Raw genomic sequence first — 20,767 nt, 5'->3', positions numbered from 1 at the left:
AAATTCAAGACATTACTGTGACATCTCCCCAATGGCTTTTCTTGGTGCTTGAATGTGAGTAGAAAAAAAAGGATCTTTTTACAGTAACATTTATAAATTGCAAGCCAATTTTTGTGCCATGTTTAGAGGATATCCAGGACACTTTCTTTGAGGATGTAATCGATAATCAATACTGAAGGTCGAGCAGGTATTTTTCCATCCATTTAAGAGTGAAGTGCATTGCACATTGTTTTATTTTTTAAGAAACATTCTTCCTATTCCCTGCTTCTTCACATCAGCAAAGTTGCATGTTTAGAGTTGCAGTACATGAAATGACAAAATGAACTTGCTGGTGAGCAGCTGTATGTTAATAATCTGATCTTAAGCAGATCACTTGCACTGGAGCGATCCAGGTTTAACAGAGTTGTGGGTTTAGCCTCACATGGCACGAGGTGCCATGCAGTACCTTGGCCTAACAACTCTAGACAGATTGAACCATGAAATAATCTCCTCCAAACCGCTTTTTTTCAGATTTGAGAGGAAAGTGCTGAGTTCTGTTTGAGCCATGCTAATCCACTGTGCAGACTCTGCTCCATAACACAGTTGTTTGTTTCAGTCGTAACACAGCCATACATCACCTAACTTATTCACATCACTTTTACTCTTTATTTAAATAATGGCATCTGACTCTTACAAAAGATTCAGATGAGATTTTTTTTTAAAGTGGGTCAGACATCCTTTCAGTAAATGTTAAAAGATGAGCAGAGGAGCAAGCAGCACAATCCTATGAGAGGATTAACTGATTTAACGGTTATGAACAAATTAACATAAGTTAAAAAAAATAGTTTTGAGTAAAATATCCAAATTAGGAAATGTACTTTAAATACTTTTTAGGGATTTTTTTTTTTTCAGTTCTGTACATGTTGCTTCCAGTTTTATTAATATTTAACTAAACCATTAGTTTACACAGGTGAGCTGCCTCTGGGTCAGCATCTTTGAGATGCTCTGCTCAGGACAGCAGCATCTGGACTGGAAGAGAAGTTACTTTATTCATGGTGATATAAATAATTTACTCAGTCAGATTCTACTAAGCTTTACTTAGAAAACGCAGACATAAAGGTACAAGCGGGCAATCTTCGAAAATATTCGATAAATCCAGGATTTCCTGAATAATAGGTTCCTTGTTCAGTGTATGCTGGTTTGTTTGTTCTGGTGACGTCCGGGGTGGTGGTTAATTTGTGTTATACAACCAGGCACGAGGTCACAAATGGCTGGCTGTTGATCCGATAGTTCATATTTTGTCTTTATTACAAACTTCAATATAAAGAAGAGACACTGCCAGGTTTATTTGATATGGCCCCCTTTGTTTGAGGATGAGACTAGTGGCTTCATGTGATTTATGAGACAGAGCAGTTTTTTTTTGTTTTTTTTTAATTGCTTGAATACATCACCAAAGCTGCTGCAGTCACCTTCAGAATCCTGAGCTGCAGTCGCTCTGCTGTTCCTGCCCTAAATGGTGTCATTTCATACTGTCTGTAAGTGAAAAGAGAAGTTTTGGCGGCTCTTTTGTTTTTGGTATCTGGGCAATAGTTGCCTTGCCACTGTCTGTTTGTGTATGCTGTGTTCATGTGTGCTGTTGCTACAATATGCTTAACTCCGACTCTCTTCTATGTCCTCCTTAATGTAAATAACACATGGAAATCGGAAAGATAAGCCAGCATCACGGGGGAGTTTTCAAATAACACAGTGTCCTTTTCAGCTACAGGATATTAAATAGTTGCACAGTATAAAAACACACAGTACAAGTGTGTATATTTGTTGCAGTATTATTACAGTTTTGCTGTTGTAGGGCAGTCTGCAAAGACATTTTAAGAGGTGAAGGCCCAGTTTAATTGCAAGAATCATGTTTGTTTGTTTTTTATGCAGTTTATTATTCACCAGAGGTAGGTAGGGGTTACCTTTTACACGGGGTGAGAAGGGACAGGAGGTAACACAGGGTGAAATGTACCAGAATACACAAGCAGGACGGTAGAAAGTGCTCAGAGCAGTGAACATTAAGATAAAACAAAATTGCTGTTCTTGTTTCATCTTACCATAAACTCAATATCTTTTGATCTTGGAATGTTGATTATTTAAGACACATTCTGTACCTTTTATTTTGTCGTTCTACAGACTGAACAATTCATAAAAATGACCGTTAGTTGCAGCCTGTCACATGTTTGTCATGGGTGAAGACCAAAAAAATTCATTGCTACTGAAATCCCATCACTGGCAGCCTATCACCACCTCTGTTTGGAGAAGTTAGGATCAAGGTAGCTGGAATCAAACAGGTCTGACAGCAACACCCTACTGAGCGCTACGTAAACCAGCTTCTGCTAACGAGCGTTCCCATGGTGATGATGACGGAGCAGAATTGTCCAAATCCCGTGTGAATGCGCCTCTGTGCCCCTACGGTGTGAGTAAAAGACTTGGGCTCTGCAGGGGCACGCTCACCCTCAGGAAATTGAAGTAGAAGGTAGCAACAGGGGATTATTATAGCACGTGGTGGCTCCTTGACCTTCACCATTACTCATTTGATAGTTAGAGTAGATTGTGTTTGTTTTAGACTTGATGGCTCCCTGGAAACTTGTTGTCAGTTACGTTATATTGCCAAAAGTATTCACTTGTCTGCCTTCACACACATATGACCTTGAGTGACGTCCCATTCTTAATCCACAGGGTTTAATATGATGTCAACCCACCCCCTTTGCAGCTATAACAGCTTCAAGTTTTCTGGGAAGGCTTTACACAAAGTTTAGAAGTGTTTATGGTAATTTTTGACCATTCTTCCGGAAGCACAGTTGTGAGGTCAGACACTGATGTTGGATGAGAAGGTCTGGCTCACAGTCTCCACTCTTTTTTTTTTTATATATATATTTTATTGAACGTTTACTTTTATGAGAAAGAAAAAAAAATGATGAGAGAAAAAGCAAAAAGCAAAAAAAAAAGAAAACACAAAAAAAAAAACAAAACCCAAACAAGCAACAACAAAAACAGAACAGGCCAGCACAGGGCATACATAAAATAAAGTAGACTTAACATTGGTTATATTTTAAAAGTAAAATGTGACCCTCCTTTGCAAAGTATATCATTTAAATCCTGAGGTAAGTAATCCAGAAGGGGTTGCCATATTTTATAAAAGGCATCCAAATTGCCTTTTATTAGGGCACTGAGGCGCTCCATTGGGAGGACCCTAAATGTCTCTCTGTACCATTGTGTAACAGAAGGGGGCTGTCCTTGGATCCACTGTAACAGAATGCAGCGTCTTGCCAGATTTAAAAGTTTGCGTAGTAACATCATCTCCTCAGGCATCAGGGACAGGCCATGCACAGATAAGCCAAAAAGAAACAACCTAGGATCCATAGGAATTGTTTGATGAAAAATAGAACAAAGTTCTATAGCAACATTCTTCCAAAACCTGTTTATCAATGCACATTGCCAGATACAATGATAATAGTCACCCACAACTGTGTTACATTTTATACAGAGAGGTGAATATTGAGAGTGAAGTTTATGCATAAACTGTGGAGTACGCTGTAGCCTGTGAAGAATTCTAAATTGGTTCTCCCTGAGTCTGTTGCAGATAAATGTTTTTTTTGTTAGTGAAAAAGCCCTCGACCATGTTTCACTGCTAAGTTCAACCCCCAAATCCGTTTCACAGTCTCCACTCTAATTCATCCAAAAGGTGTTCTATCAGGTTGAGGTTAGGACTCTCTGCAGGCCAGTCAAGTTCTTCCACATCAAACTTACTCATCCATGTCTTTATGGACTTTGCTTTGTGCACTGGTGTGCAGTCATGTTGTTACAGGAAGGGGCCATCCCCAAACTGTTCCCACAAAGTTGGGAGCATGAAATTGTCCAACATGTTTTGGTATGCTGAAGCATTAAGAGTTCCTTTCACTGGAACTAAGGGGCCGAGCCAAACTCCTGAAAAACAACCCCACACCATAATCCCCCCTCCACCAAACTACAGTTGGTACAATGCAGTCAGACAAGTACCATTCTCCTGGCAACCGCCAAACCCAGACTCATCCATCAGATTGCCAGATGGAAAAGTGTGATTTGTCACTCCAGTGAACACGTCTCCACTGCTCTAGAGTCCAGTGGCGGGCGTGCTTTACACCACTGCCATGAGGAAAGAATGCTTTTGGCAATATAGTGGACCTCCAGTTAGAATCCGTTCAGCAAGGAATGGGGAAAAAAAAAAAAGCTTCATATGGAATTGTGTAAGGCTGCTGAACCCCTCACACGTCTCTGGAGAAGCTGCTGTGATCTTTGGTGTAGACTGCCTACAGCTCTCATTTGGTGTTTTAACAGCTGTTTGTCAATTTTGAAAAGTGGTAAAGAAATTCATGAGAAGAAACACACAAATGACAAATGCAGAAAAGACAAAAGAGGAAATGATGCACATTACCACATAACACCTTCCTCATGCACTCCAAATAGTGAGGTGGGAAGGCCAGAGGGAGGGAGGGAGGGAGGAGGCCCTATATGCAAATAAAAAGTTGAATTATGTTTGAATATTTTTGCTAATCAACTCAAATTCATACATTCAAATTATCATTCAGTGTTGTTTGTAGGTTTGGCATCTCTCACAGGTCTTTGGGTTAAGGTTTGCTATGTTTCTGTTTCTTCATTCAGGGGCTTTGCTTTCACCTCTCAGTGAGTGTCCCTAAAGGCAGTAAAGAAAAGAGAACTTCTTTTTCCTGTTCTCCTCTTCAACTCTCTTCACAAAGCTGAACTTTAGAAAAGTTTCTTGAGGCCAGAGGGAATTTTTCTTTTTCTTCTCAGTTCTCTCATCTCTCTCAGATTAAAGCTTTTTTTTTCCACCTCCGTTCATAAACTCAGTATTCTTGAGTTTTGGACTGTTATTCACCTGAGAGAATAAATAATATGAAAATTACAATTTGGTGAGATTTGAGCTGAAAAAATATGCAGACTAGTCAGGGTCAAACAACCCCACTCAGGTCCAGTTGGTACTGAAGCTTTGGTTCTCATTGCATCAGTAGCAGTGATGTATTTTAGGAGGCAAGGGATGTTGTAGAGGACAGACACTGGCTTTTGTCAGCTTGGGCTGTGTTAAATGTAGAGGGTCAGTTAATGATAGCGGGCGTGGTGTTCCCTGTCACTAATGAAGACTGATTGGAGTGGGAATGCCTCTGGGTTGACAGCAGGTGGATGTTTTAGATGAAGCTCTGCATTCGTTCATGGCAGCAGGTGGATGTATGGAACCTGGAAACCATCTGAGTTCATTCCCTCAGGACTTCGCGGTATAGTGTTACTCACAGGTGTTTTTCCTCCTCTGTGATTCATGTTAGACAGATGACATTGGTTACTGCCTTAATGTCGGTGGTTGTCCCCTCGTGCAGTATGAAATTTCATTAAATGAATGTGAAATACCACAAATCAGTCACTGACACTGAGCCTATTTCTTTAGAGAGGCAGAACTAATGTACCTTGTACCTGAGCACATTGAAATGTGCTCACATTGACGGGAAAGTGTGGATTCAGTTTTAAAAGAATGGTTTGGCACACGTGTTCCCGCTCTGCTGGTCTGGCTTTGTCTGAAAACTGAACAAAAACTCCACCTAAAGCTCACTGATCAACATTTATTTTTATTTAATTCATATAAAAAATTAACCATAAGTTCAGGCTATAAAGAAGGCACACTGTCTCTTGGCTTTATAGCTAAAAGGATGATCCACTAGACACAAGGTTAGAGCCAGGAGAAGATGTTCATCCTGTGGGGGCTAACTTTGATTTGTTTTTAGGTAAAAAGAGATCTGTCAGAAGGGCCCTTATCAACACCACTTTATGTCTCATTTGTGTAGTCCATAAAGGACACCATAATAGGACAATATGGCTTTGTACAGATGAAGTTAACAAGCTATAAAGTGCCAATTAGTGAATTAAGATATGTTTGTTGTCTTTATGGTGCTTCCAAGTCTTAATTGTTTATAGAGTTAACTGTTTCCTAGCTGCAGCGTTGCCAGATGTGCAGTAATAGTCACGTAATGATCATTCAGCCTCTTGTCTATCATTATTAAAAAACCTCAACCATTAATAATTCTGAAATGTTGTGATATTGGAATCAGTCTGGTTATCTGTTGTACACAAAGTCAATGTATTGCAGAGAATTAGCTGTGAATTCACCTTTAATGTGAACCACAGCTCTTTTCTTTAGGTACTCACTGTGACTGATATGCACTCACTAACCACTTTGTTAGTTACACCTTGCTAGTACCAGGTTGGATGCCTTTTGCCTTCAGAACCTTAATATTTTGTAGCAACATTGTTTCCAATCCTGTATTGCCCTGGTGAACTGTAGCCTCAGTTTCCTGTTCTTAGGTTTGCACATCATTTTCTGTAAATCCATGTCTTGAATTTCAGCAGGTCATCCTGACCATGTCTACATGTGTAAATGGATTGCGTTGCTCCCTTGTGATCAGCTTAATGGGCAGTTGGACAGATGCACCTAATAATAAAGTACCTAATGAGTGAATATCAAAAGCTCAGTTTCTGATGTTCCACAGTCTGAATTTTGAACACATGGTTTACTCTGAAACTTGATAACTGTGGACTAACGATGTCTAGTTGGAGCTTCATAAATAATGAACATGCAAGCTATTAATCTTCTTATGTAATTTTCTGCAAGAAAGAAAAAAGTGCTCCTTTAAAGCTGATATGACTGGGAACACTGTAAACAGATACTAAAGCAGCACATTTAGCAGCAGGAAGTGTAACTTCTTTTGCTGTGAGTGGCCACGTCTCCACACGGAAGACTGAGACGACTCCGTGTGAGGTCAGATGTTCTCACCATCTTATGAATTAAAGATGACTGATGGTGTGGTCCAGTTCTGAGGACAGGGCACCTGAACATACAGGGCTGATGTTGGCAACATGAGGCTATTAGTGATGCCTGCTTTATTAATTAGTAATAACCTGTGAGTATCATGTTGATCAGGCTGTGAACCAATGGGAGACTACCACTAAGATGTTATGATTGTGTAAGCGGTGATTCTAGAAATCACCAGAGAGTGACCACATAGACAGTTATCAATACCAAATATTTGCTAATACAACAATTGCCTGATATTGACTCAGATTAATTCCCCTCAAAATAAGTTTTTTTCTTCAAGGTGCTGGAAATGATGCACAGTCACCACCATATGTCTGATTCATCTTCTGATTTCTGTTAGATCCTCTGTTCATTTATCCTTTTAAAAAGAGGAGTATCAGATCACTGTCGGCTCCGGCAGTGAGTGATGTCTTCTCCTGAAACCTAACACAGTTTCCCTCCAACTGAGAGCTGCAGTGAGTGCAGGCATTCAGTTAATAAAGGCAAGAGGGGGAAACTCAAGTACTTCCTTTCCTTCTGGCCTAAGTGGTGGTTCTTAATATCCACAGACTAAATTATCATTTCGTCACTCGTTTCAGAGATTGTTCAATGAGCTGAATTTTCCAAAGTGTTCATAAACAAGATGAATAAAGCTACAAGAATTTACAATGTCCCAAATATCTGCACTATATTCAAATTGAATGGATTTATGTGTTTGGTGGTAAGCAGACATGTTTAACAATGCATTTACTAATAGCAATAGCTCATCCTGCGGGCACATGCAAACGGACGACCACTATCCATGGAAATATAACAATGAAAAGCTGTTGCAGCTGGCTCGAAGGGCTGCAACACAAGGAGGAACACAACACCAGCTTACTTTCTAATGAACATCATTTATTAACAAAATAGTGCAACCAATATGGGGTTCAATGTGAGAGCTAGGTAGTGAGTGAGGGAAAGAAAGCCAGAGAGCTGAGGAAGAGCTCCAGCCCATCTACCTCACAGGTATCTGTCACCAAGGGAGAAGACCAAGAACTTAAAGACACAGATCACATACGCATACACAAGCAAGTCACTCTAGCAGTGTTAGAGTTGCCTGTAACACTGTAAAAATACAAAGCAGGCCCTCATAGGAGATGTTGTCATTGGTGACAAGCACTCTACTTTTGTAACAACTTCCAGAGACTCCGGGTCGGCAGACTTAAAATGTCCTTGGGACAGGGTGCACTTAAGAGTTTGATATGGTGGTGTGGTGGTTAGCACTGCTGCCTCACAGCAAGAAAGTCCTAGGTTCAATTCCACCTTGGCCAGGGCCTTTCTGTGTGGAGTGTGCATGTTCTCCCCGTGTCTGCATGGGGTTTTTTCCAGGTACTCCAGTTTCCTCCCACAGGCCAAAAATGTGCAATTAGTGGGTTTAGGTCAGGAGTCGGTTTAATATAGAAAGAGCCATTTGAACCTGGTTTCCACGGAAAACAAAACACTGAGAGCCGCAAATACTAGCAGAAACTGGTAGCGGCTACCGCGAGTGATGCATATATTGAGAAAATAAATAAAATGATTTTATTTTAATATTTCAAGATCACAATAATGTTCCAATTTAAAACTACAACAAAAACCGAACTGAAAAAATAAAATGCACTTCAATTGGATACTTATAATTTACTTCCGCGAGCTGCACAGAGCCGCAGCTGAAGCCTGAAAGAGCCGCATGCGGCTCCGGAGCCGAGGCTTGCCGACCCCTGGTTTAGGTTAACTGGTGGATGGATGAATAAAAGTTTGATACAGCAGCATAGCTCATCACACCCTCTTGCTATACATTATCAGTCCACTGTTGCCATACAGCAAGGCTTTTATTAAAACATATGGGTTCTCCTGGAAATGTGACAGAATCACTGTTTAATGACTCCTCGTGGTGAAAAAATTGAGGATAAAGGGAACAGACTTTAACTAATTTGCAGTTAAGATGAAGAAACTGGCAGAAAATGGAGGACTGGACAGCAGGAGAAAGAAAATTAGACAGTAAATGAGTCAAATTGATTGTGTATTGTATTTTTTGTTTCTTTTTTGGCCACAGCAGCTTTTTGTGACAGCAGAGAGAAATAGGGGAAAGATACAGGGGAAGACGCGCGCAAATCAGCGACAGGCCGGGACGCGAACCCACGCCGCCTGCACCGCAATGCGACGTGTGTATGTGGTCGCCGGCTTCACCACTAAGCCACCCAGGCGCCCCTTTTCTTACTTGTGTTGAAGTATATCACGATGCATCGAGTATCACAGAAATTAATGTATTGTAGTTTTTTTTGTTTGTTTTTTTTTTTTACTGTAAGCAGCATATGGTGATGGTGTCATATCAGGAGCTACTTCACAGAAATGTCACAGTTGTGTCAAAGGTCAGAGGTGCAGTTACAATTTTGCTGCCTGTGACTTGATTCATTTTCAACCAACAGAATGTCCCATTCAGTATTCTGGTCACAAGTACAAATACAGGTGCTGTATTTAAAAGCATGCCAAGCTAGATAATAATACGTCACGTGAGCATTTTCACATATGCACCTCGTATTCTTTTCCATGGTTACCTTGAAGAATTGTCTGAAAAAATTTTGCATAATTTTACTCATTTTTTTTCTAGTTTTAGCTATGTGTTCCTCTGATTTAGATAACAAACTCTTACTGGATTTTTGGTAATTGTTTTATTGTCTTTACGAGTATTAAATGGATTAATGTTGAAGAAAATGTATTTAAATAGAAGTTACTTGTTTCACATGTTCAGGTATTACCTCTTTCATCACTTTTGGGATACAGCCTGTAGTGGTTGGTTAGATGAGAACTGTTCAAAAATAAAAGCAAATTGTGTAACAGAAGCTAAGCTGTGTGTGTGTGTGTGTGTGTGTGTGTGTGTGTGTGTGTGTGTGTGTGTGTGTGTGTGTGTGTGTGTGTGTGTCTATGACCATTATACACCCCACAGCCTGACTTCAAAGCCCTTCAAAAATAGAAAAGAACAGGATTTGCCATTTCCCTCATTGAGAGCCCCTTTGACTCGGTACCCCTCATCTTTGTTCTGTCGTGCCCTTTCTTAATTTCCTCAAATTCCAGATTCCCGATGACGACCGTATGCATGACTACCTCTCTATAATCCTGTCCTATGTCATTTTTGTTGCTCTTGTAGCTCCATGGCCATTGTTTCCCCCTGCCCTCTGCCTCTGGGAGGTATCCTTCAAAGGCTCTACTTAGGGCGATGGATGACCACCTGAGTGATGGAGATGGACAGAATCAGAGGATGCAGTTCTTTCATAGTGACTAGATGAAGAAACACCAACCAACGCTGCAGCATTGTGAACTGATGCACCTAACAGAAGACTTCTCTGGAAATACAGGAGATACTCATCGCATATTTGTTTAGTTTGTGTCAGCGCAGAGACTGCATGCTGACTGCTCATCCTTGTGATGCTTGTTATGAGTTGTCCATCCACAACAAATGAGCCAGAGAGCTGCAGCAGTGAGGGGAGCAGCTGCACCACTTCCTCCATCACTACCTCGGACCCATCTTCTATGTCTGGACACGCTCAATCTACCTTGCCTTCTGACACCACCCATCATGAAGCTCCGCCACCCCCGCCCCTCCCGCCCCCACCCCCAGGGGCACCACCGCCCCCTCCGCCCCTGGCAACGACATCCACCAACCACAATATGAGGAAAAAGCGCCGCGTGCGCAGCTTTTACTGGAAGCCTATTCCAGAGGAGAAGGTGCGTGGGAAGCCGAACATCTGGACGCTGGCGGTGCGGCAGCAGCAGTACCAGATCGATGTTCGCTCCGTGGAGGAGCTGTTCGGACAGCAGGAGGAGGCAGTGACGGGTCTACGGGGGTCAGCAGCAACACCTGAAACGTCGACTCGTGTATCCCGATCACGCTCCTTTAAGGAGAGCAAGAAAGATGAGGTGAGTGACTGTCATGATGGTGTAAGACGGACACTTAAAATACTGAGCTTCTGACAATTACTGGCAAGTTTAGACTGCTGATATGACAGTGAAACAGGAATTTGGGGTGAAGAATCAGGCATGAATTACCAAACCAAACAGTTACTTATCAGGTATCAGTTTGCAAAATTAGATTAGATTATTCTATTGAACTAGTTATTAATTATTGTAAATATGATGTCCATTCACTCCCAATGTGTCTGCAAATGTGTCCAATACTGGGTAACTTAGACGATGAAGATAGTCTGATGGATGTCAGGGTGTGAAAAGTGAAGCCAATGCAGTGAAGCCAATGCAGTGCATCTTTGGTTCAAACCACAGAAGTGCCCAGTTGCTATTTAAAAGCAGTAATTGGGCCTCAGGAGGTTGCCTTTTAAAAATGAATGTACTGTACAGTCACCTGTTTTCTGCGAGCGCCTTACAAGCTTGGTAATGAAGTAGGTATGAACCTCGCACATGTCTGTTTCACTGTATTTTTTTTAAACTGCAGCTTCAACAAAATTAAGGTTTTATGATCGTATCTTTCTTTTTTTTTTTCAGATCAACATCCTTGACTCAAAGAGGGGGATGAACGTGGGCATTTTCCTCAAGCAGTTTAAAAAGTAAGTCTCCCACTTTTTACCTGAGTAAAAAAGCAAGGTACAAAATCCTAGTGGTGCACAAACATGATCAGATGGGTGAGAACGTTGGTGCTCCTGGCTGGGGCCTTTCTCTGTAGAGTTTACACATTCTCCGCTGCGCTACGGTTAAAATGTGACCTGTAGTCTAAAGCGCGCTGAGTGATCACATGAAAAGCGCTATACCCAAACCCAGTTCTGAAAATGTTTGCAGGTACACACGCACATGTACTAGACAAACACCAGAGCATCATATCAGTGGTGGGGTTGGTGGCATTGTAGCTTTAATAATTTTTTGTTGCTCTCAGCATTAAATGCAGTATTAGGGTCCAGAAGATTAAACCACATATAAGAATACATAGAATTTGATTTTGTGACAATCTAAAAACAGTTACTGAGGGGAGAGGAATAAATGACCATTATTAGAAGAGCAATGAGGTACCCTATAACCAAACAGTTCTCTATGACTAATCAGCAAAAGATTGTAAGAAAGGTTGCTGGACTTATTATACAGCTCTTCATGCACTTCCCAAGGACAGACTCCATCAGATCAGACGCTAACAATATCATGAACACATTCTTATTTTGTGTTTCAGTGCCGGACCGAGACAAATCTGTTCAGCTTATATAACTAAGAAAAGGATCAAAATCTGTGCCAGGTAGTCTAATAAACCTTCTTAGGCATCCATTGTTAAAAATGTATTGCTTGGTTTGGGAAGTTTTAAAGTGCGTTTGACCAGGACTGTGTTACATAACTTGTCTAGAATAGAGAGCAAAATGTGTGTTAGGTATCTCTTTGCCTGACGGGCTATTTGCATGGCTCTCCACAGTATTTTAATGATATTTGACTGCACTGAGTCAAGACCGAATGGGAGCAGTGACTTCATCGCAGTCAGTGTTTACGTTTGTTTGTGGCTTTTTATTTCAAGGGGCATGTATCAATCCTCTGCCCAGCACATCATCATCATCACTGCTGCTGCACTAAATTTGGGCCAAATATACCATAAGCTGCATTTTATGCTGTATAAAAACATCTAAAAATTCAAACCTTCAAACCTAAAGTGAATTAAATCTACAGTTTATTTTAGTATTTATTTATTTCCACCTCGGTCTGTTGATCATTTTTTATACACCTGTTACGTTGAATTATAAGCATTCAGATCCTGCAGATGTTGAGCCGTCACTGATATCACCAGATTACCAGCCAGAGGTGCAAACAAGAGCTTAAGCAAATTAGATTTCTTGTTGTGCCAGATAATGTGATTGCCCAGCGGCATAGATAATTTTTCTTTATATTTAAAGTACCACGACACGCAAAGGTGTGTTCCAATTTCTGGGTGTTCACACTCGTCAGCCTGCGCCACAGTACTGGAGATGAAAATTCCCCCCGTTAGGCAAACCTCGGATTCAGGAGGAAACATGCGGTTTCCCTCCTGGTTGCGGATTCTCTCATGGATATTCAAGGGTGTGTTGGAGTTTCCGCCATCCAATCTAATGTCATCTTTGCAAAAAACGAATACAGGTGAATGTGTCATTGACTAAAAGTGGTGGAAGTTCTTAATGAGCGTCACCGAGGCTTTGAACCTCTGCTGGTTTCATTTCTTTCTAAGAACAGTATCCTATCTTAGTCTCTTCTCTACAGCAGATCTGCCTCCATCTCACCCTGTCCTTAACATCTTCTTCTGTCATACCAACTCTCTACATGTCCTCCTTCACTACCAATCCTTTATTCAGTATATCCACTACCCCTCCTCTGCACATGTCCAACCATCTCAATCCTCTTTGACTCTGTCTCCAACTGAGTTGTTTTTTTTTTGTTTGTTTGTTTTTAAGAATGGAATAAAATAATCACATGGAGTAAATAATTCCTTTTTATGCTATGCTTTACCATGTTCTCACCCTAGAGAAAAAAAAACCTGTTAATGTAACCTAATACAGCAAATTGCTGCCTCAACAGTTAAAATAAACATGTATTGGAGCCTTTTGAAGACTTTAAAGCAGTTGGATCATATAACGTGTCAGCTTACTAAATATTGTCCTTTATAGTCTGTTAAACCCTCACACATATAACTGCTGTAATTGCATCTAAAGGGTTTGTAAAAACTGATTTCTACTTTATTTTTATTGCTAATAAAGTCTTGGTTTGTTTTTCCTGTTAATGATGGAACTCCAAACAGAGACACCCGACTCTCTGTGCAAAAGCTGGGTTTTGTGCCTTTGTAAACAGAGAGCAGGCATTAAAGAGGGCACCTGTGCAATTTATCACTGAACTTTACTGAAACAAGCGGTCTGTCTTTCAGATCCAACCACTCCATTGTTGAAGACATACGAAAAGGAGAAGGAAAGATTTACGGAGCAGAGCTGCTCAAAGACCTGCTGAAGCTCCTGCCTGACGCAGAGGAGGTCGGCGTTTGTGTTTGTCTGTGTGATTTTTAGCAAAGTATGAATAGCCTAAAGATTTTGAATCACAGAGCAAAGCTAATGATGAAAGGCAGTTTATGTGGACTGAGAACAATATATCCTGCTGAGCTTCCTGTTCCTCTTTATTCTCTCTGCAGATTAAGAAGCTGCAGGCATTTAAAGGCAATCCAGACAAGCTGACACTGGTTGATTCCTTTATGTATCTCTTGATCCAGCTGCCACGGTGAGTTGATCTCAATGGGCATGTATATAATCCAGTTTCCATTGAAGAGGAATGTGAAGGCAGCAGTTTGACAGTTGGTGGAAGATAAAGACTCAAAACTGAGGTGCAGAAGAGCTTACTTCTGCACTGACTTATATTTATTTCTATATATTTATATTTCATCTATCACAAGTGTTCATATTCAGTAATACTAGTACTACTGGGGAATCCTCACATCTGTCAGCTTTATAAAAAATATATTGTGCTGGACTTCATTTTTGTCTGCCTTCCTTTGGATGTAAAAATGTTCCGTCCACAAGTATAAAGTGTCGTATTACATAATGTTTTCAGTTCATTCAGCTGAAAACCTGTTTTCATTTTTTCTGAAGCGGACTAATTAACTCCCTTTGAATTTCCTTTTTGTTCAGCAGCACTGTGTGATAGCACATTAAAATGGCATTAGTGTAATTCAGAGGATGCAGTCACTGCAGAGGTTATTATGGAGAATTAATGCAGACTGATTGGGGATGAAATGCAGCATTTGTCCAATGAAGTTACTCAGAAGTCATGTTTGGGTTACCCTACATTAAAAATGATGATGTGGAAATATTATGAGGATCTTGAGGTGCTCAAAGCCGTTAACTTTCACCGCCACTCAGCAGTAAGCTGGAATGTTGAGTTACTCTCCAGGAGATAGCAGGGGGCATTTCTCTGTGCCTGGTGGTTTGTAATAACAGTTTGCCTCCTCTTAAGAATCTTAGCTGTTGAGCCAGAGAGTCAAATCTTCTCAGATTTAAACTCTGTGCTCCGTCTCTGACAGGTTCGAGGTTCGGATCGAGGCCATGGTCCTCCGTGAAGAGTTCTTCCCATCCTGTGGTGTGATGGGCCGTGAGATCGATGTCGTCCGTGTTGCCACTAAAGGTAATACTAACACACTCTGGCTCTGCCACTTTTGCACACATACCAAGGCAGGTGACCCAGAAATTTGAGCTGTTAACAGCTGTGAACAGAAAGCGGGAACGTGTCATCTGAGATAACGTGATGTGAGGACAGAAGGGAAAGAGAAGGCGTCACGTGTAGGATTTTGATTTTAAAATATCTAATATCAGTTGAGTAATGTATTATCAATGAACGCTACTTTGTGCTTCTCACTTGTCACAAGGGGTTGTCACAGCAGATAGATCTAGATGTTTGTTTTGGCAGAATTTCACACCAGTTGCCCTTCCTGGCACGAACTGTTGCCCCCGTAACCCGGCCCTGGATAAGCAGACAAAATTGAATAGGTGGACTGGTGCTGTTATCATCTATTGTAGACTAGCTAACTTTGTTAGCATTGTGCATCTATAATTTACTTTGACATTCAATGGGATGCTAATCTTTGCTAGCAAAAGGCTTCAGTACAATTTAAGAGATGAGTTATCACCTCAGATCCAAAAAAGTTGGGACCCTGTGCAAAATGTCAATAAAAACAGAATGGAATGACTTGCAAATGTTTAAACTGAGACATTTTACTATTTCATGAAAAATATAAACTCATTTTGAATTTGATGGCAGCAACAAATCTCAAAAAAGGCTGGAAAAGTAAGTGGGATTTAAAAGAAACAGCTGGAACATTTTGCAACTAATTAGGTTAAATGGCAACAAGTCAGTAACATGATTGGGTATAAAGAGCGGCAGAGTTCCTCAGAAGTAAAGATGGGCAGAGGTTCACTAGTATTCAAAAAACTCCATCTACAAATTGTGGAACAATATCAAAGTAATTGTTCCTCAGCGTAAAATTGTGAAGACTTTGAATATCTCATCATCTGCAGTACATAATATCATCAGAAGAGAGTTTGGAGAAATCTCTGTGCGAAAGGGACAAGGCTGGCATTGGGACTGACGCCCATGATTTTTGAGCCCTTGGACTGTGCTTCATTAAAAACAGATTCTGTCATGGAAATCACCTCATGGGCTCAGGAACACTTCCAGAAATTGCTGCCTGTAAACACTGTTCCCAGTGCCATCCACAAATGCAGGTTAAAGCTCCATCGTACAAAGAAGAAACCATATCCGGAAAGGCCACTGTCTGTTTTTGGCCAAAGCCTGTTCAACATGAACCTTTCACCAATTAAAAAAATTTTGGCGCATCATGAAACTAAAAAAATATAAGACCCAGGACTGCTGAGCAGCTAGACTCCTTCATTAGACAATAATGGGACAGCATTCCTCTGCCAAAGGTCCAGCAGCTGCTCTCCTCGGTTCCCAGACTTTTGCACACAGTTAAAAGAAGAGTGGATGCTACACAGTGGTAAACATAACCCTGTAATAACTTTTCTGAGCCTGCCATCAAATTCAAACTGAGCTAATATTTTTCTTAAAATGGTACATCTTCTCAGTTTAAACAGGATATTTTTCTGTATTCTATTGTGAATAAAAACAATTCTATTGTTTATAAGATTTGCAAATCATTGCATTCTGTTTTGTTTGCATTTTACTCTGTCCCAACTTTTTGGGGAATTGGTGTTATACAGAAACACCCTCTGTACAGTCGTCATAAACAGGGAAATGTTTTTGTACCATGAATATGTTTATTCCTGCTTAAACCTGGACATTTTAATTCTTTGGCGATTGTCCTGTTTTTGGAGCCAGCCTCAAGTGGCCACTTTAGGAACTGCAGTTTTGACACTTGGACACGGGTTGCTGCTTGGTTAACAGTGACCTCATTATGTGGTGTTTAGCATGGTGTTGTACTCATTAGCATTAAGACAAAGTGCAGCTGAGCTAGATGGGAATGTTATTTGTTTTGCATGGGTCATATAACAAAGTGCTGGACCTAATGACCTGTGGTAGCACTTGATGAGATATCACTGGGATCCAAAAAGTCATTACGTTTTATCTCATTTAGGACATGAATGTGTATACCAATATTATTTATTTTCTTTTTTTTTCCCTGTGGAGCTAAAATTGACATGTAATTTACAATAATCACAATATTGATTGACTGATCTGGAAACCTTTTCTATGTTATTGTTCTGCCGTGGGTTGAGTCAGGTTGCCATTTTAGCCGAGTCACTGTTTTACCTCTTTGTACTGTATTGGATTTTTCTTAAGACCCTCCTCTATAGTACCACGACCTTTTCACTGCATTGCAGGGCAATCACTTAAACACTGTGTGGAATAATTAAGTGTTATGACAAAATGTAGTTAAAACTTTTAGATGTGCTATCATTTACCCTGTTCCTTTAAAGTGCTAAAAGTAGGTAATTTTAGTTTAATGACTGAATCTCATATGGACACATTATTACTGCAGATAGATTTCCTGTATGGTAATGATAAATGAAAATGAGCTGGTTTGTAACTGATCACTGTGATCTGCACTGGAGTCTGTGATTGAGTTTATATTGATATCTTCTTAAAGAGCTGATGAGCTGTGAGGAGCTTCATGCCATCCTGCATCTGGTGCTGCAGGCCGGAAACATCATGAATGCGGTAAGAGCTCAGATTATGTTCATATACATTAACACATCATTGCTGCCTCTGCACACATGAGAAGTTTGATTTCAATCCTCTGATCTAAGCATTTTAAAAAATGTACATTTTCCAAATTAAAAAAAAAAAAATTCTTGTCAGTATTTTTTGGAAAACAAAGCAAATACACTGCTCAGAAGAGTAAAGTGTATCACTCATGAAGTTATATAAGTGCAGCCTTATTATTTCACATTATTTTATATTGTTGTGTTTTTCCCCATGTAAAATTTTGCTCTGTTCTCAGGGTGGCTATGCAGGGAACGCTGTGGGGTTCAAGCTGTCTTCCCTCCTTTCATTGGCTGACACCAAAGCCAACAAGCCAGGGATGAACCTGCTGCATTTTGTGGCCATGGTTAGTGACGCTGTACTTACAGTATACACTATGATGCGCAAAACACCATTAGGACACAAGATTGTGGATGTTTGTAATGTGGATTCAGTCTTGGTTTCAGAACCACTGAAGCATGGAGCTCTTACACTAACTGGCCATTTTATTAGGCACAGTGTTTCAACCGCTCATTAATGCAGCTCAGTCAATCACATAGCAGCAGTTCAGGGCATTTAGGCATGTAGACATTGTCAAGATAACCTTCTGAAGTTCAAACTGCTGCAATATTCTGATGGTAGGGTCAGAATTTGTTGTAAACAACATTAAAGTATGGATCCATCCTACCTTCTATTAACTGTTCAGGCTGCTGCTGGTGCAATGGTACACTTTGGGCCCCTTAGTACCAACTAAGCATTGTTTAAACACCACAACCTACCTGAATATTGTTGCCGCTGCCCGGTGTACTAGTCTTCTGATGTCACAAAGCTCAAATCATGTTAAGCTGGGTTTTTTTGTTTTGTTTTTTAAATATGATACGAGGTCACTGTGCTCAAATGGCCTCCACAGTCACCAGATCACCTTTGAGATGTGATGGAGCAGGAAATTCACATCACAGATGTTCAGCTGAAAAATCTGCAGCAACTGTGTGATGCTATCATGTCAACATGGACCAAACTCTCTGAGGAATGTTTCCAGCACCTTGTTGAATTTATGCCACAAAGAATTAAGGCAAAAGGGGCCTAACCTGGTACTACTCTGTACTGGCGAAGTGTACATTTATTTATTTATTTTTTTAAGTGGCCAATTAGTGTATGTGACAAGGCTTCAGAGAAATATTTTATGTTGAAATATTTGTTGAGGGCAGCATGGTGGTGTGGTGGTTAGCACTGTTGCCTCACAGCAAGAGGGTCCTGGGTTTGAATCCACCTTGGTTGGGACCTGTCTGTGTGGTGTTTGCATGTTCTTCCCATGCTTGTGTGGATATTCCAGTTTCCTCCCACAGTCCAAAGACATGCAATTAGTGGGGTTAGGTTAATTGGTGATTCTAAATTGCCCATAGGTGTGAATGGTTGCCTGTCGCTCTGTGTTAGCCCTGCGACAGGGTGGCTACCTGTACAGAGTGTACCCCGTCTCTCTCCCTATGACAGCTGGGATAGGCTCAAGGCCCCCCTGTGACCCTGAAAAGGACAAGTGGAAGAGGATGGATGGATGGATGGATGGAAATACTTGTTCATTTGAATGCTTTCAAACCTCTACTGTGCTACCTTTACAAAAGATAAATAGTTATATTAATGTTTTTTGTAGCACTTGTCGAAACTAAATATAAAACATAAAAAGAGAATAACAGAACTGAGAAACACTAGATTAAATTACAAATGTCGAAACCCACAGGAAGCAAAGTTTACTGTACAATAACAGTAAGAAAGTCTGACACAAGGAATCTTTCACAGCAGTGTTGCTTGAAAAAACTGTGTTTGACCTCTGAGTCTGCAGGAGAGCAGGTGGACAGCAGATGGTGACAGGAAACAGCAAAGCACCAAGAGCGACTTGCCAAGCAGTTACATAACCATGCAAAGATTAGGCCTTTAACACAGCAACTGGGCCACTTTATCTTGTATAAAACCAGACATTTAGATGTTGACTGTACCATGTGTATCTCCACACAGGAGGCAAAGAAAAAAGACGAGAAGTTGCTCAAGTTTCCTGAGAAGCTTCAAGACGTCCAGAGTGCAGCCAGGTAATTGGAGGGAATCAAATTCTTGCCAATGAGAAACATAAGAGTCCATTATCACTTTTGCAGCCAGTTAGACACAAGCCTCTGTAAAATTTCCAAATTAACCACCATCACACTTATTAAACAGCCAAATTTGGTGATCAAGGACATAATGAAGCACCGCCTTGGTATTTTATTGATACGGCCAAGTCCAACCTCATTAACCAGGCTGACATCTAACTTAAGTGTAGAACAAGAATCATATTCACAGCACAGTCAGGCTCTGTCAGCTTCACAAGGTCATCTCTGTGTGCTGTCAGTGCAGCTACTGCACCACAGAGGATTACTCCTCCCTTCTGCCCTCAGGATAGAGACTGTGAAAGCATTTCTCCCTGCAGTCCTGTCTTCCTTTTTAACAGTTTCAGCAAAATCATGCCACATATTTTCTAAACAGTCTTAGAAAGACAATTTGCACTCAGCGGTGTCATCATTTTATATGCAGTAACAAGTACCAGTGTGTTTTTTACCGTCTTTCTACTGTGTTCATGTAGAATTTCAGTGGAAAGCATTGAGGAAGAATTTTCCTCCTTGTATGTCCGAATCAAATCCCTGGAAGAGAAGGTTCAAGGAGACCAGGAGCTGCTGCAGCAGCTGGAGCCCTTTCTGCAGGTGAAGCAGCAGCAATTATGCAATACATTATGTACACAGACATGCACAAAGAAAGTTGGAGCCCGGCCACTGTACATTTCTGAAGCTGCTGACTTAAGTGCTATAGATAATGACTTCTATATAAGTGGATGACATGCTATGAATAAAAAATGTGTGTGTGTGCTTGGTGTCTTGTCTCAGAGTGCGGCACGGACACTTCAGGACTTAAAGCGACGCAGGCTGGATCTGCGAAAAGAGGGAAACACTCTCATCGATTTCTTTTGCGAAGACAAGGATACCTTCAAGCTGGACGAGTGCTTCCGGATCTTTCAGGACTTCTGCATCAAATTCAAGAAAGCTGTTAAGGTCTGTTTGAGTGAAACAAAAATTCTGGCTTAATATAGTAATTTATGATATAATTTCTTGTCAGTCCTACGTATGTGTTTTAATTGCGCACACGCGCATGAGAGCATGGTGACCCACTGCTGAAATA

At 40.7% G+C, this 20,767-nt stretch overlaps 1 protein-coding gene across 1 annotated transcript in view; it reads left to right on the top strand.

Annotated features, from left to right (window-relative positions):
• The window catches only part of fhdc1 (FH2 domain containing 1), a 35,027-nt gene that overhangs the window by 8,527 nt on the left and 5,733 nt on the right, over nt 1–20,767 (top strand). Inside the window, exons 3-12 of the mRNA XM_030735908.1 lie at nt 10,026–10,795; nt 11,375–11,436; nt 13,752–13,854; nt 14,010–14,095; nt 14,895–14,995; nt 17,475–17,545; nt 17,829–17,936; nt 19,580–19,650; nt 20,178–20,295; nt 20,476–20,640. Of these exons, the coding sequence (XP_030591768.1) occupies nt 10,304–10,795; nt 11,375–11,436; nt 13,752–13,854; nt 14,010–14,095; nt 14,895–14,995; nt 17,475–17,545; nt 17,829–17,936; nt 19,580–19,650; nt 20,178–20,295; nt 20,476–20,640 (1,377 nt within the window). The 5' untranslated portion in view covers nt 10,026–10,303. The remainder of the gene's footprint in view (nt 1–10,025; nt 10,796–11,374; nt 11,437–13,751; nt 13,855–14,009; nt 14,096–14,894; nt 14,996–17,474; nt 17,546–17,828; nt 17,937–19,579; nt 19,651–20,177; nt 20,296–20,475; nt 20,641–20,767) is intronic.

Source organism: Archocentrus centrarchus, chromosome 1, assembly GCF_007364275.1.
Source record: "Archocentrus centrarchus isolate MPI-CPG fArcCen1 chromosome 1, fArcCen1, whole genome shotgun sequence".
NCBI lineage: Eukaryota > Metazoa > Chordata > Actinopteri > Cichliformes > Cichlidae > Archocentrus > Archocentrus centrarchus.
Note: the sequence above shows the minus strand (reverse complement) of the source record. Positions and strands in the feature narration are given on the sequence as shown.